Raw genomic sequence first — 15,150 nt, 5'->3', positions numbered from 1 at the left:
ACAAAACCCATGAATATACAAGAGAACAGCTGTAGAATAAGAGTCCACTGTAGTGACCAGAATGCATGAAAGGGTTAAAGTCAGAATTCTGAGAACAAAGTCTGACTAAAAAACAAAAAAGCTGACAAAAAAGATGTCAGAATTCTGTGTTTTGGGTTATTTTTAATTTAGTAGAGCGAGTATAATCTTTTAACCAACAGATGGCGCTATAGTTTTAACAGGGGGTTATTTTCAGGCGTCATTCTGAGCGTTAGTTCTCTCCACCAATCACAGGAGCCCATTCGCAGACGTTACCGGAGCAACAACCTCTGAAACCAACCAATCGTGAGAGCGCATTCTGCCATTTAAACCGTGTAGCGTTTTCGTCACGGAATTCAAAAATTCAGAGCAGAGAAGCTGATGCGAGTAGAGCTCACGGACGTTCACGTTTTCTCGAAGAGGTGACACATTTTGTTTTATTTTAAATTTGTACAAGTCTGTAAACCCTTTAAGACAGTTTACGGAGTTGTCGACATGTCAGTTAATGAACTTTGAACGTGGTTAGTGCGAATACAGATAACTTTAGCATGTTGTGTTTTGGTAGCTAAAAGTGGGTTATGCTAATTTGTTAGGTGTACTAGATTTAAAGTTACCGCTAGCTGTTCAACATAAACTAAACTATCTTTTCTAAGAATGAAATGAAGTTGTTTTACTAATAGCTATGGCGTATGTAACGTTTGTTTTTGTTTTGTTTTTTGTAACTTAGTCATAGCACGTTGTTTGTTTAAGCTAATACCAGGGCGTAGCTTCTCCATCGACAAACCGAAAATCCCTTCACATGGTTAAAAAAAAAAAAAGAAAAAAAAAAGAGATTTCTTGTCTTTATGCCCAGGTGTGAGAGAACTTGGATAAAATGGCACAGTTCGGCTTTGAGAACGACATCCATAGTATCCTGAAACTGGATATGCCCATCACAAATGCTCCGATGGCGAGGTGGCAGAGGAAGGCCAGCTCCTCAAACACGTCCGCCTTGAGCGCTTTGTCGCCTGGAAAGTCTGCTAATGCATCCATGAGTTCATCGAAAACACCGAGTAAAACCCCAGGTAATGTATACTGTACGCCCTTCGTCTCCATCCAACGCTTCTGGAAGTTGTGGCTCAGTTATAGCAAACCTTGATTGGCAATATTGTGTTACAGGCAAAAATAAAAAACAAACACCGTCCAAGATGGGAGGCGACCGCTTCATTCCTACAAGAAACGGCAAACAAATGGATGTGGCAAGCTTCCTCCTCACTAAAGAAAATGACCCTGTTGAAGCAAATAATACAGCGGCATCATCCGTGAGTTCTTCTTTTCTGAAACACTATTTTTAAAAACAATCAGAATTGCAATATTTCAGACTCTTGCTACTTTCCAGGAAAGCCAGAAAGCCTGGTCTATGTCACTGAATGGATACAACATTGAAGATGCAAAGATCTTACACCTTGGAGGGAAGCCGCTGAATGCTCCAGAAGGTATAGAGAGAAAAAAAAAGCTATGGCACTCAAAATGAATGCTTTATAAGTGAAAGTAATATTAATACTTTCCTGATGAAATTTACAGGTTACCAGAACAACTTGAAAGTCCTGTACAGTCAGGTTACAACCCCTGCCTCCTCCAAGAAGACAAGATACATATCTGCAACTCCTGACAGAATTTTGGATGCCCCTCAGCTTCGCAATGATTTTTGTGAGTTTGTAAATGTTGATGACTCCATTCGCATTCTGTTATATTCCTATTCAATCAAGTATTGTAGCACCACACGAAAACAAAATCGTCACTGCTACACAGACTTTAGCTGTAATTCTATCTGTACATGTTGCCCAGATGTTTTAAAGGTAATGATGGAACTTTTTAAAACACTAACCCCAGCTTCACATTAACATTACTATAGCTGGGCATACACTTGATTAGCTTAGGCATTCTAAGATGGAAAACATATTTAGACTTATTAACTAGATCTGATGTAAGGCATTAATAGTTGCATTAGACCACATCCTGAATCAAGACTTATGACTGGAATGTTTTCTTGGCACACATGGCATTACATAATCGGCTATCTGAACAGACAAAGCATGACATCCTAATGACATATGATCACATTCATAAATGGGCTGATGTCACGTTTATACCCAGCTGAATACCTGTACAGATGAGAAACTTGTTACCTCCACCAAGAAGGTTATGTTTTTGCCGGTGTTGGTTTGTCTCTGTTTGTCTGTCTATGTGTAAGATAACTCAAAAAGTTATGGATGGATTTGGATGAAAATTTCAGGAAATGTTGATACCGGCACAAGGAACAAATGATTGAGTTTTGGTGGTGATCGGGGTTGGGGGGCCCACTGATGTGCCTAGTCGGAGGTCTGCGCTCTCAAAGTGCTTCTAGTTTTATTTACTTATTCTTTGATAAAACTTGCAGAAGAATCACTACCAATGTATTGTCTGTGTGGATATTGGTTCTGATAAGGATGACATGATGAAAAGAATTAAATGGTCATCAAGAATTGAATGGTGTTTTTCTTTCAGATTTAAACATCCTTGACTGGAGCAGTAACAACATGCTTGCTGTGGCTCTTCATAACAATGTGTACTTGTGGGATGCGACTCGAGGAGACATAATTTTTCTTATGAAGATGGAAAGTGAGGAGGATTATATCTGCTCACTGTCCTGGACCAAAGAGGGAAACTATCTTGCTGTTGGAACCAGTGACTGCAAAGTTCAGGTTAGTTTACGAATTGGTTCACTTGGTTCGATGATTCATAATGCACATGACTCTAAAGAACTGCTTCTTATTCTTTTGTTGGTACTTTTTTTCTTAAGTTGTGGGATGTTGAGCTGCAGAAGCGCCTGCGCAGTATGGGCAGCCACACATCTCGAGTTGGAAGCCTGAGTTGGAATGATCACATTCTTTCTAGGTACAATTTTTCTTTCATTGCTTATGTAAGATTCAGGAATGCTTAATGTCATTATGTACACTTAAACTTTTTTCTTAGTGGTAGTTCTCAGCTAGTTACAAACAGAAGAGAAAATATATCAAACACTCAAATACGTACAACAATGAGAAACACTAAAGGATTAGTGTATCAAGACAATGTACACTGAAGAAATGTAAAATACAGTATGTACAGACCAGTGCATTAACAGTGTGTGCTGTTAGGATACAATTGTGTGCAATAAGATACTAATGTGCAAATGGATCACAGTCCCAGAGAAGTTGGAGGTTAGTCTTTTCACCTTTGTGCTTGAATACAATGTCAAACTTTTATTTCTCTCTTTCAGTGGTGCTAGATCCGGACACATCCACCATCATGATGTGAGGATGGCAGAGCATCACATATCCACACTGACTGGTCACACACAGGAGGTGTGTGGGCTGAAGTGGTCCCCTGATGGGCGATACCTGGCCAGTGGTGGCAATGACAATTTGGTGCATGTTTGGCCCCGTGTGCAGGAGGGTGGAGCTGGCAATGAAAGTCAGGCAGTCCGCTGCTGGAGTGAACATCAGGGAGCTGTCAAGGTCTGCAGCTTCAGTCTTTAAGTTAACTATTGAATATTCTGTTAAAGTTTAAGTGGTACTGTAATATGTATCGCAAGTAGTTTTAATACTGCGGTCTTCCCCCATGATGTATTATGTAGGTTTTTAACATGTGTCTGACTTAAATTTGTGCATGTGTTGTGACACTGTAGGCCTTAGGTTGGTGTGCTTGGCAGCCAAATATCCTTGCAACAGGAGGTGGTACCAGTGACCGCCATATTCGCATCTGGAATGTCAACAGTGGCTCCTGCGTGAGTTCAATTGATACTCAGTCCCAGGTAACTGCTCCTAAATACTCACTCATGTAAAATCACTTATCTGCATGTAATTTTGCAGGTTTTGTTTTTGACTGATTGCATTTCTGCGGTTTCTTTTCAGATATCCTCCTTGGTGTTTGCACCTAACTACAAAGAGCTTGTTTCTGGACATGGATATGCTCACAATAATGTTGTTGTTTGGAAGTACCCCTCCCTCACTAAAATTGCAGAGCTCAATGGTACATAGCTACCTGTTCACACATACACTATTCTCAAGAGAAACATGCAGCGACGTAGAAGTTGTTTCTTATCGTTATTCTGTACATCTAAATGAGTGATGTCCCTTTATTTTAGGTCACGAGGACAGAGTTCTCAGCCTGGTTCTGAGTCCAGATAACTCCACCATCGCTACTGTTGCCGGAGATGAAACCATTCGAATGTGGAAGAGCTTCGAATTGGATCCTGTGAAGAAGAAGGCTAAAGACAGGGTGGCCAAATCGACCAGCGGTGGTATTCACCAGTCAATCAGATAATCTACTGTGGCTTTTGGAGTTTTTGTTCTGATTCTGAATTAATTCTTTTATTTAATCACATTAAAGATCTACACCCAGTGTTTTAGCTGTAACTTACTGTTCCTGTACATGGTTTAAAAGGTTTATTGCAACTGTTTAGTCTGCTAATAAAGATAATACAACACCTACAGTGAAGTTTTATCATGTGCAACTGCTGCAGAGGACCGGGTTGTAAATAAATGGCTTGTGTAATGTTTTTTTTTTCTGTACTTTTATTCCAGTGTTTCTGAACTCAAGACTTTACATAAACAAAAGCCAAGTTGTTTTTTTTTTAAAAACACTGTTTTTAAATTAAATCTACTAAACTCCTCTTATGGCTAGTGTGAAATATCAGGGGAATCGGATGAAAATTCTTAAAGTGTGGAATCTCATGTTATCAGAAGCATTTTATTTTAATCCAGTAACCATATTTAACTAACACCTAAGAGATACTTGTGTATGTGGGTAGAGCTGAACATGTCTTCCAAGGCCCTAGATGCATTTTTGCTGCAGGGTCTGATTCTGTTGTGCCAAAACACCAGTATTTTGAAGTTGAGAAGGGGAAGACACACAAAGCAGTTTATTGTATTTATTCTGTGGAAAGTTTGAGCTGAACATGAAATCAATTACTAAATCTATGCATACATAAACTAAGCCAATACAAACAAATCTTACAGTTCAAGTGATACCATTCTTCCAGAGGGACTTGTCAGTGCATGTGTGAGCAACATACTTGGAAGTTTAGTAAGGCACATACATATTTCTGCAGTGATATTTATAAAGGACTGTCAGTGGTGGACTTTAACTAATTCATTTAACTTTTTTATCTTTTTTAGTTCACACACAGTGTGCTGAGAAAACAGAATTATACAGTTTTGTAAAGTAATATTCACTCAGTTTGTCACTGCCTTGTTATACAAAAATCAAAACTGTAATATACAGCATAAAAACTCCACAATTCTTAACCTTTAAACAGTTTTTTTTTTTTTTTTTTTTACATTGCGTGCACCATAGCTCCCTTCCAAATGACACAGACCTTTATCTAAAAATTATTTTATTTCAAATGATAAATAAAAACAGGAAAAAACTAAATGTTTAACATTTAACAATGAAAATAATCTTTTGGCATAAAATATGTAGCAGTTATTTACATGTGCTAGTCTTCAGTGGAAATGGTGCGATTCTCCCAAGCAACAGGGGCCATGCAGCCAAAAAAAAATGTGTAGGTCAGGCTTCTGTGGATCAAGTCTAAGTTGAGGAATACTATCAGTGACAAAAGGAGCACCACTTGTCATAAAATGTGCATCACAGTTAATAGTTTTCACAACAAACAAACACAAAGTGGCAAGTAGAGATCACCGGCAACAACAATATGCCATTCACATCCCAAGAAGTGAGCATATAATTTTAAAGAAGGACTAGACTGGCATGGAAATTCTGTAGTTTAGGAAAAGCATATTGAAACATGCCATTCCAGTATGCCAGTAGACATGAATGGCATATTCAAGCTGGCTCGAGAAAGCCTCCTTCAATGCCTCCTTCTAACAAGCACAGTCACAAGGTTAAATTTCTTTTACTTTGCCCATGAAGATTTTGCCGTTAGTGTAATGGTGTGCTTTCCCATTCTCCAGGTGTTTACCGTTGGCCACCACAGTAATGGCCTCATTGGTCAAACCATTCTGCTTTGACTTATTCTCTGTTTCCGGCAGGCGGTTGCCCTTTATGTAGGCCTGCACCCAAAAGTTTGAGAAAAGGAGGAAGAAGAAGGTGCCGTACATCCAAATGAGGTGGATCCACAAGGGAACCTGGTAGTCGCACTTTTCCATGAAGTAGTACTGGCTGATGTGAACAGAGACCAGAACAAACTGTGTCTGTAAAACAAAACAGCAACAACGTTTAGTAAGACAAAAAGGACCAAATGTCATCAGGTAATAAGTCACTAGTACAATCATGTACTAAGTAAAAGTACCAATACAGCAATGTAACAATACTCCATTACAAGTAAAAATCCTGCATGAAAACCCAAAGTATGTAAGTAACATGATGCAAAATGTAGCTCAAGTATTGAAAAAAAAAAAAGTTCTGGTTTGTTAGATGCATGATTGTAGGATGAGATGGCATGAACATTTACCGATATCAAATTATGAGACAAGTTTAAGTGGAAACATCACTGTTTGGTGGAGCTGTTGACAACTCAGATACCTGAAATGTGAGGGAGTACATTGGCTAAAAGTTGTAAATCACTGGTTTAATATTAGGTTTTGTATCTTACACAATTGTTACGTCATGCATTTTGTAAAACCTTTATCTTAAATGTAACTAAAACTGACAAATAAATGCCTCCATTTGCCTCTGAGATGTGGCAGAGTTGAAGTAGAAAGCGTAATAAAAGTAAAATACCTCAAATGCTTTCTTCAGTACAGTTTTTGAGTAATTAACTTATACAGTCTACCAGTGTAGTTGTATAGGAATTTTTTTTAAAGACAGGACATACAAGCTGGATGGCAGTCATGTATTTCTTCCACCACAGATATTTCTGAAAGCGAGGTCCTGCTGCAGATAAGCCATAGTAGAAGTACATGATGACATGGACTGTGGCGTTCACCATGGCGTGGAAGGAGCCCATTCCACCAGCTTGAGAAAGGAGAAAGACAAAGGAAATAATGCATTTATTAGACCAGTGTTTTTCAACCTTGGGGTCGGGACCCCACGTGGGGTCGCCTGAGACTTCTAGCAATTGATAAAAATAAAAAACCACTAATAAAAAATATATGGTGAGCTGAGAGAGACAATAACAATACATGTAAGACATGACAAACTGAAGCTGAAACTGAAGCACTGTGGTTCTGTTTATCTGTCAAATGTTCATTGTGGTCGGTTTCAGATGCTGCAGCTCTTTCATAATTCATAGTTTTATTGTTTGTTCAGTATTAATTGTCAGCCTTATAAATCCAAGCTGGACTGACTGTACATATCCTGACCAAGGAAAATAAAATTCTCACTTTGTGCAGTAATCTACACCTGGCTTTTCTGCCTCCGTCCATAATAATATACATTATATAGACTAAATGTTATCTAAGATTAATGTTTATTTGCAACCATAGTATAGCAAACTATTACATGATCAAAAACATTAATTTTAGCAAAAAAAAAAATTTCTCTGTTTTGAATGTTTGGGGTCGCCAGAAATTTGTGATGTTAAAATGGGGTCACGAGCCAAAAAATGTTGGGAACCACTGCATTAGACACATTGCTTTACCCTTATCCAGGAGGTAAAACGATAACTCCTCTGAACAGAGTTATGTAAAAATTACAACTGAGATTTTCATGAAACTCAGAGGAAGGGTAGGGCAAGGACCAATGATGAACTCCTTGAACTTTGGAACAGATCCAGAAAAAGGGGTGGAGGCTTGAATTGTTCAATGTTCTTTAACAGTGCAGAACCCCAAGCTGCTCAGCCACACTAACAAGTGGCACCAAAAAAGGAAATATACAAACCAAAAATGATGACGTACAAGACTTAATAAAATTAAAGAATGAGTTCTGAGTTAATGCATGGTCTACTATTTTCAGGTGAAATAAAAGCAGACACAATATAATGCAAGTATGCACAGACGTTATGCAAAAATAACCTCACCAGGAGTCAGAGTGATGCCCCACCACCATGTCCAGGGCATGAAGGAGTGATGGAATACATGGAGAAATGTGATCTGACTCTGTTTTTTCCTGAGCACGAAGAACACCTGAAATAAAAGTCGATGATATATTTGAGTAAAGACCAAAATAGTCAATAGAAGAAAATAGTGAGAGTGAAAATGTTTGGAGTAAGATTACAACATCCTTACTGTGTCAAGGAGTTCAATATATTTTGAAAAATAAAACATCCAACTGACTCGAATCATCTGGGGAAAAAGAAATAAAGTGAAATCATGTTATGCATCAGTGAAAAAGGCAGGGAGTTATTGTCAGGAGATGGAGGAGAATCCCACTTATTTGATTTTCAAGCCTTTGGAACAGTCCAAATCTCCAAAAGATAACATCTTTACCCCTGTGGCAAAGGATAACTTCTTACAAATTGAGCAACTACTGACAGGCTTACCCTGAGAGTCTGGGGGCTGCTTGAAGTGTCAATTAGGTCACATCTCCACGTAAAGGTAGTAGCCCATCCAGACATCATGAACTAGACATGGTTGGAGATTAGCAGAGGTTATTTGACACATTATCAGGCGTTATCCTAATCATCACAAGCATGGTGCTGTTTGAATATGTCGACTCATAGGTCTGTTACACGTGTCATCTGTTTCTGCTGCTCACTTACCTCATACACTATGTAGGCATTCAGTAAAACCATACTGAGGTTATAGATAATCATGGCTGAGTTTAAGCGGAAAGGCTTGCGGTTGGCCATCAGGCGAGGTCCGGCGTATACAGTGAAGAAGACATAACCCAGTAGGATGGTGGTCATCTCAACAGGGCTCTGCATCAGCGGGTAGTCTCTGACCCTGGCATCTGGGTGGGGATGTGGGGGTACGCATGTAAAAGGCTGGACTGTTCTCAGTAAACCCCCCATATTACACCATGTACATGTGCAACCACAATTTAATATGTAAATATTTAACCCTTTCATGCATGAATTATGAGAACCTTCGTCAAGATTTTTTTCTTGAGTGTTTTTATTCCTCCTTAGGCATGGAAAAAAAAATTGCAATTGAGGTTTTTTTTCATATAGTTACAAAAATGTCCATGCATTTAATTTTTGAAGTAAAGAAACATGTGTTTAAAACCCAATATCAGAAAGTGAGATAAAAACAATGAAATAAAAATATTTTAATCCTGCTAATCTGATGTTTTCTCACATTTTAACATATTCTAATGCTAGTTATTACTCACTTCATGTAGATAATATGCAAAAAAAAAAAAAAAAACTTTTTGTCTTACAAATAACAGTTGATTTACACTTAAACATGTTAGTGCAGATCAGATTTATCTAGAACAGCAAAGTTACAGTAATGGTCTGAATGTGAATGTCAGTGTATGGGACGATGCATAAGTGTCCACTGTGTTGGCTGATATGGAACTAAAACAACAAAAACCCATGAATATACAATAGAACAGCTGTAGAATAACAGTCCAGTGTAGTTACCACTATGCATGAAGGGATTAGTTTTATTTCAAATTTATAAAAATGCAAAATTTCTTATTTTCCACTCGTTTGTGTCGTTTTTCTCTGTGCTTGCTTGTTGTATGTTGCTGCTGTTAACTGTGGAATTTTCCCACAGTGGGATAAATAAAATCCTATCTCATATGTAGCATTTATATTGTGTAAGGGAGATTAATAGGGTCATTAGTGCATAAAAGATTAAAAATATGAGACATTAAAAGTCTCTTATCCACTGTGTCATTGGAGATAAATTCACATTTCAGTAAAAAAAAAACAAAAAAAAAAAAACAACAAATACACACAAAAATCTATAAAGAAGGAAAACTCACCGGTTCTTGACTTTAAATAGTTGTGGAACGTTAAAATGTTTGATGCTAAGTCTCGCAGCATGGTGACAGCTTGCTTCTTTTACACAAAACCCCCTGAAAGACATTTAAAGATAAACAGTCATAAAGCAGCAGAAGAAGCAGCTCTAAAAGGTGAGTTTAGTAAGACAGGTGAGTAACAAAGCAAGAAGACCACCTGCTTTCCTGACTGAACAAACAGGAGACAGCTGCAGCGGCTCATCAAACCACCACCGATGTTTCTGTGTACAGTGTTTCAAAGTTACACACCATATAGTGTGTGTGTATACAGGTAACCTGCTCCATCTATGGAAGTGCAACATGTACCATACTAGAAATAATCACTGGTTTGATGTTAAAACACTCATTTTTCTGAATGAATCCATAAGAAAACAACTCTTCTGCATTAAAAAAAAAAAAAAAAATCTATCAGTCTTTTGTGAAGGGTTGTGAAACATCTGTCAGTGTTAAAACAATGAAATACTCTCCTGCTGACTAACAGAGCAAGTCAAACAGGTGAGGCAAAAATCTTGGCCCATACGGCCAGCCTAGCCGACCAACTGAGCTATCAAGGTATGAACTGATCACAGATACTAAACTCAAAAAAAGAGCACATGTAAAACTGCAGGGTTAAGCTTTTCTTTGACAAATCCAGAACCAGATAAGTTCACCACAAATGAGAGGGTGAAGTTAGTAAAGAACTCCAGCCTAACACATACATTTCAAAGACATCTGTTTGGTTTAAGACATTTTTTTTAAACCAAAATTCAGCCAGTGATGCAGTATTCCTGAAACTGCTGAAATATCTGGTGCTTTTCCAGTTGTATATGACTCACCTGCTGAGCACAAATCCTCAGCACTGTTTCAGAGGAGAGCAGCTGCACAGCCAGAGCAGGCAGGCAGTACTCAACCCAGAAGGTCCAACAGATCAGCAAAAACCAAGGAGACTGAGCAGAAGAAAATCAGAAGTTAAAAGCAACACTAATCCGTGGGTGGTATCCTCAAGCTGTCCTCAAACGTGTAATGTAAAGATGAGTTTTTTTGTTTTTTTTTTTTTTAACAAGAATCTACCAGTAGCTTAAAACTCTAAAGACAAGCAGATGAAGAAAGCAAGAGGAAGATGAGTAAAGGTGAGAAAGTGGCTGTGACCACTATGAGGCTGGAATCATTCAAGTCAATTTAATCTGCAAGGCATTATTATAGAGCAGGCTAGTTTCACAACCACACCCTGTTTCAATGCTTGGCTCCACCCTCCTGCCCTGACATAGCCTGGTTGTGATTGGAGTACCTCATCAGTCAATGGGATGGAGTCAGAGAGATGGAAACAGTCAGTTAAAGCAACCAAGACCCAGAGGTGAATAGTCCCATTGTTTGGCAAACACAGATTCAGTCAGTCAGTATATGAGGATTAAAAAATAACTCAGTGTAAAAGATAAAACTACTATGAAGTCATAAGCAGACAGAAAACTATGTAGTTCCTCCAGATCCAACAAAAAATGATTAATCAGTGTGTTTTCTGTGTTATTTAGGGTAAAGGTGAAATAAATGATCGTACTCTCTCAAACCTAACGTCATATTTTGCCCATCCCTCCCTACCCTATGGCACTGGGGCTGGTCCAACCCACGCTGCTATGACAAGCTCTCCTGTGCCTCTGGTTTTACCTGTTTCCCAAGTACCACTGATGATGGGTGTGTGTGTATGTGTGTAGCCTGGATGGCACTTTGAAATCTGGGCCTCGACCTGAACGTTAGATGGAAACGTTGAATGGAATGAATGGAATCTGTACACGAGAAAGAACGAGAGAGTGACAGAGACAGAGACAGGAGGAAACGTCATCATCTGTTTACATATGTTTTCACACGTCAGCATACTGAGATTTTTTTTTATTGAAGTACAGATAATAAACTACAGATATTAAATCATTAAAGGCATAATGGTTTGGACTCAAAATGAAAACTATTTTTAAGAGTTTTATTAACCCTTTCATGCATGAATTGTGAGAACCTTAGTCAAGATTTTTTTCTTCAGTGTTTTTATGCCTCCTTAGGCATGAAAAAAACAATACAACTGAGTTTTTTTTTTTCTATGGAGTTACAAAAATATCCATGCATTTAATTTTTGAAGTAAAGAAATGTGTTTAAAACCCAATATCAGAAAGTGATATGAAAACAATGAAATAAAAAACATTTTTAATGCTGCTAATCTGATGTCTTCTCACATTTTAACATATTCTAATGCCAGTAATTACTCATTTCATGGAGATAATATGCAAAAAAAACCCTTGTCTAACAAATAACAATTGATTTACACTTAAACATGTTACTGCAGATCAGGTTTATCAAGAAAAGCAAAGGTACAGTAATGGTCTGAATGTCAGTGTATGGGATGGTGCGTAAGTGTTCACTGTGTTGGCTGATATGGAACTAAAACATCAAAACCCATGAAAATACAAGAGAACAGCTGGAGAAGAACTGTCCACTGGAGTGACCACTACGCATGAAAGGGTTAAGCCAGGACATTACCTAGTAGAATGCAGGGATTCAATTACTTCAGTGGAATATGCTAAAACTTGACCTGCTGTGCCATTTAAAGGTGTGTCTCACCAGCCTCAGGTCACAAAAATCCCCAAAGAAAGTCTTTAGCATATTTTATTGCCTAGTTTCACTCACTGGTGTCTATCTGAAAGCATCACTAATCCTCACTGATCTTTAATGCGGTAGTTTACACTGCAGAAAGACACACTGTTACTGTTACACACTGTTGTCACTGGTATTATTTGTTACTGGTATTATTTGTGTGAACGTGGTATACGATATTCTGTTGACGCTTTCTTTTCTTATATTCATCATTTAATAGGTCTTATGTATTTTATTGTAGTTTTATTTATTTGTTTTGTTTTGTTTTATTCTCTCTCTTCTGCCCAGTTTACTCAGTTCTGGTTGTAGTTATTGTTACCATTGTAATTATCACCATGGTTGTTGCTGTTTGTGTTGTTGATATTTTCTTGTGTACCCCCCCCCCCCCCCCCCCCCCATGTCAGGTCCGGCATCAAAATGTGGTTCAACAAAACTCATAATAAACACAGTAGAATATTAAGGGGAGCTTCATATACTTTATGAAGTTACCCTTGGCAAAGCAAATTTGTTCAGCACCAAAAGGCAGCCAGACTACCATTCTGCTGTTCGGATACTGGACAAGACAAGTTAAAAAAAAGAAAAAAGAAAAAAAAAAAAAAAAGAAAGGCACGCTGAAGCATTTATTTAACAGCGGCTTCTTTTACGGCCAATAATATGTTTTTACTTATTTATTTATGTTACCTTTATTTAACTAGGAGGTCCCATTGAGATTAGGAATCTCTTTTGCAAGGGAGACCTGGCCAAGGTAGCAGCCATACAAAGTCCAACAACATAAAACACATACACGATACACAATTAACAATAGAGAACAATATCAGCTGTTCAACCATAAAGGCATCAAGAAAAACAGTGACATTCTTCCTTCACTGCATTCTCCATGATACTTTTAACATCATTAATAGAAATGAATGTATGTAGTTTTACAGTTTTTTGAAGATTATTCCACGACCATGGTGCATGGTAGGAAAATTCTGTTTTTCTAAAGTCTGCCAGAACTCCGGGAACAGTCAAAAACAACCACTTGGACGAACATAAATGGAAATATCACTCTCGAGATGATATGAAACTTTACTGAAAATAAAACCACCTTCATATCATACAAAAACTCTAGAGTCTAGACAAAGTGTTCTCTGAGAGTTTCAAATGTTTTATTTTACACGAGTGTTGTAATGACGGAAAAGTATGTGTGATGACCAGAGCACCAATGGAGGGAGGACCCTTGAAAAGCATGGAATTAAAACTTTGTAGTTTGCAGTTTTGTGTCATAATCAAATTAAAATTGGCTTTAAAAAATCGTTGAGGTTTTCTGTGACCACTCTTGCTCCTTACAAAATGTTGTTTTCGCTAAGCAAACTGTATTTAACCACAGTAAAAGTGTCATAGTAATTACAGGCTACACTGTGTAAAGGAGGCCTGAGATGTGTTGAGATCTCAAACTATGCAGACATAAGCACATATCACAGATTATTGAAGAACCTTTCTGTTCTAACTAAGCTAATAACCAGTACAGAGTCATGGTGTTGCTGAGTCAGTTATTAACACTGTCAAACCTGACCCATTAAAAACTAGCCATAAAATTCTATTTCTTTGGAATTGGAATGTTTATTAGCCCTATTAACATAATACAACCAAAAAATATTGCCATATTATTTTGTTCATTATATATTTTTTTTTGTATCACATTTGATACATTGGGCATTTTTGGCAACTTTTTGCTCACAACATTAACTTTAGATCCAAAAATACATTTTACCAGTAACATTTGAAAATATAGGACATTACAGGTAGTTCCTTTCTTTTTTTTTTTTTTTTTTTTTTACATAAAACTTTTCACAGCCTTTTTATTTCCCTTGAATGGCACCAAATTTTCAATATTTTTCAATATTTTTTAAATTTTCAACCAAATAACAATAGAAATGGTTTTTTTAGCGTACATTTTTGAAAATTACCAAAGACTTTCCTACAAAATGTGTGTTGGATGATTTAATGATAGTGGCCGTGTTGAAAGGGGCAAAAAAACAAGCCCTTCCATTGGTTGTAGTGGCATGATCATCCACCAGGAGACATAAAACATGCATCGGGTCATATACAGTCGTGGAAAAGATTATTAGACCACCCTTGTTTTCTTTAATTTCTTGTTCATTTTAAGGCCTGGCACAACTAAAGGTACATTTGTTTGGACAAATACAATGATAACAACAAAAATAGCTCAGAAGAGTTTATTTTAAGAGCTGATATTTAGCCATTTTCCATGATTTTCTTGATAATGACCAAAATCACCTCCGTTCTTACATCAATACTTAAATGAAGAAATGTGATGTATCAATCAATTATTTTCGGTCTGTTTTAGTCACATGATACACACAGGAGTTAGTACTTGATTGCATAACCATTATTTTTGACGACTTTTGATGGTCTAAGAATTTTTTCCGCCACTGTACAAGTTTTTAAGGAATGTGTTCATCTTGTTAATAAGATAATGGTCTCAGAACCAGACTTAGCAAATATGATACAAATGATTTTATAGGGTTAAGAAAAAAATGAAAGATATCAAGACACGAATTAACAGACAGTTTAAGGCCCTGAATTTTGTCCTATACTCCCTGATTCTCCTCGCTGCACTGACATGGATACAAAATGTTGAAT

The 15,150-nt window shown here is 37.4% G+C and overlaps 2 protein-coding genes across 2 annotated transcripts; one reads left to right on the top strand and one right to left on the bottom strand.

The window, feature by feature from the left end:
- The first annotated feature begins 386 nt into the window (after positions 1-386).
- cdc20 (cell division cycle 20 homolog) lies at positions 387-4,628 on the top strand. Its single transcript, XM_030160974.1, has 11 exons — positions 387-440; positions 872-1,082; positions 1,177-1,319; positions 1,397-1,493; positions 1,582-1,707; positions 2,545-2,741; positions 2,840-2,934; positions 3,299-3,536; positions 3,707-3,832; positions 3,933-4,050; positions 4,166-4,628. The coding sequence occupies exons 2-11, from the start codon at positions 893-895 to the stop codon at positions 4,342-4,344; spliced, it is 1,509 nt and encodes a 502-aa protein (XP_030016834.1). The 5' UTR covers positions 387-440; positions 872-892; the 3' UTR covers positions 4,345-4,628.
- A 123-nt stretch (positions 4,629-4,751) lies between these two features.
- Positions 4,752-11,053, bottom strand: elovl1a (ELOVL fatty acid elongase 1a). Its single transcript, XM_030160976.1, has 8 exons — positions 10,704-11,053; positions 9,853-9,944; positions 8,681-8,871; positions 8,462-8,542; positions 8,208-8,264; positions 8,000-8,105; positions 6,857-6,996; positions 4,752-6,233 (listed from the first exon to the last, which is right to left on the bottom strand). Exons 2-8 carry the CDS (start codon positions 9,911-9,913, stop codon positions 5,925-5,927), a joined length of 945 nt encoding a protein of 314 aa, XP_030016836.1. The 5' UTR covers positions 9,914-9,944; positions 10,704-11,053; the 3' UTR covers positions 4,752-5,924.
- Positions 11,054-15,150: the final 4,097 nt, after the last annotated feature.

The sequence above is a fragment of the Sphaeramia orbicularis genome, chromosome 17, assembly GCF_902148855.1.
Source record: "Sphaeramia orbicularis chromosome 17, fSphaOr1.1, whole genome shotgun sequence".
Lineage (NCBI taxonomy): Eukaryota > Metazoa > Chordata > Actinopteri > Kurtiformes > Apogonidae > Sphaeramia > Sphaeramia orbicularis.
This window is presented reverse-complemented; position numbering and strand designations above follow the sequence as displayed.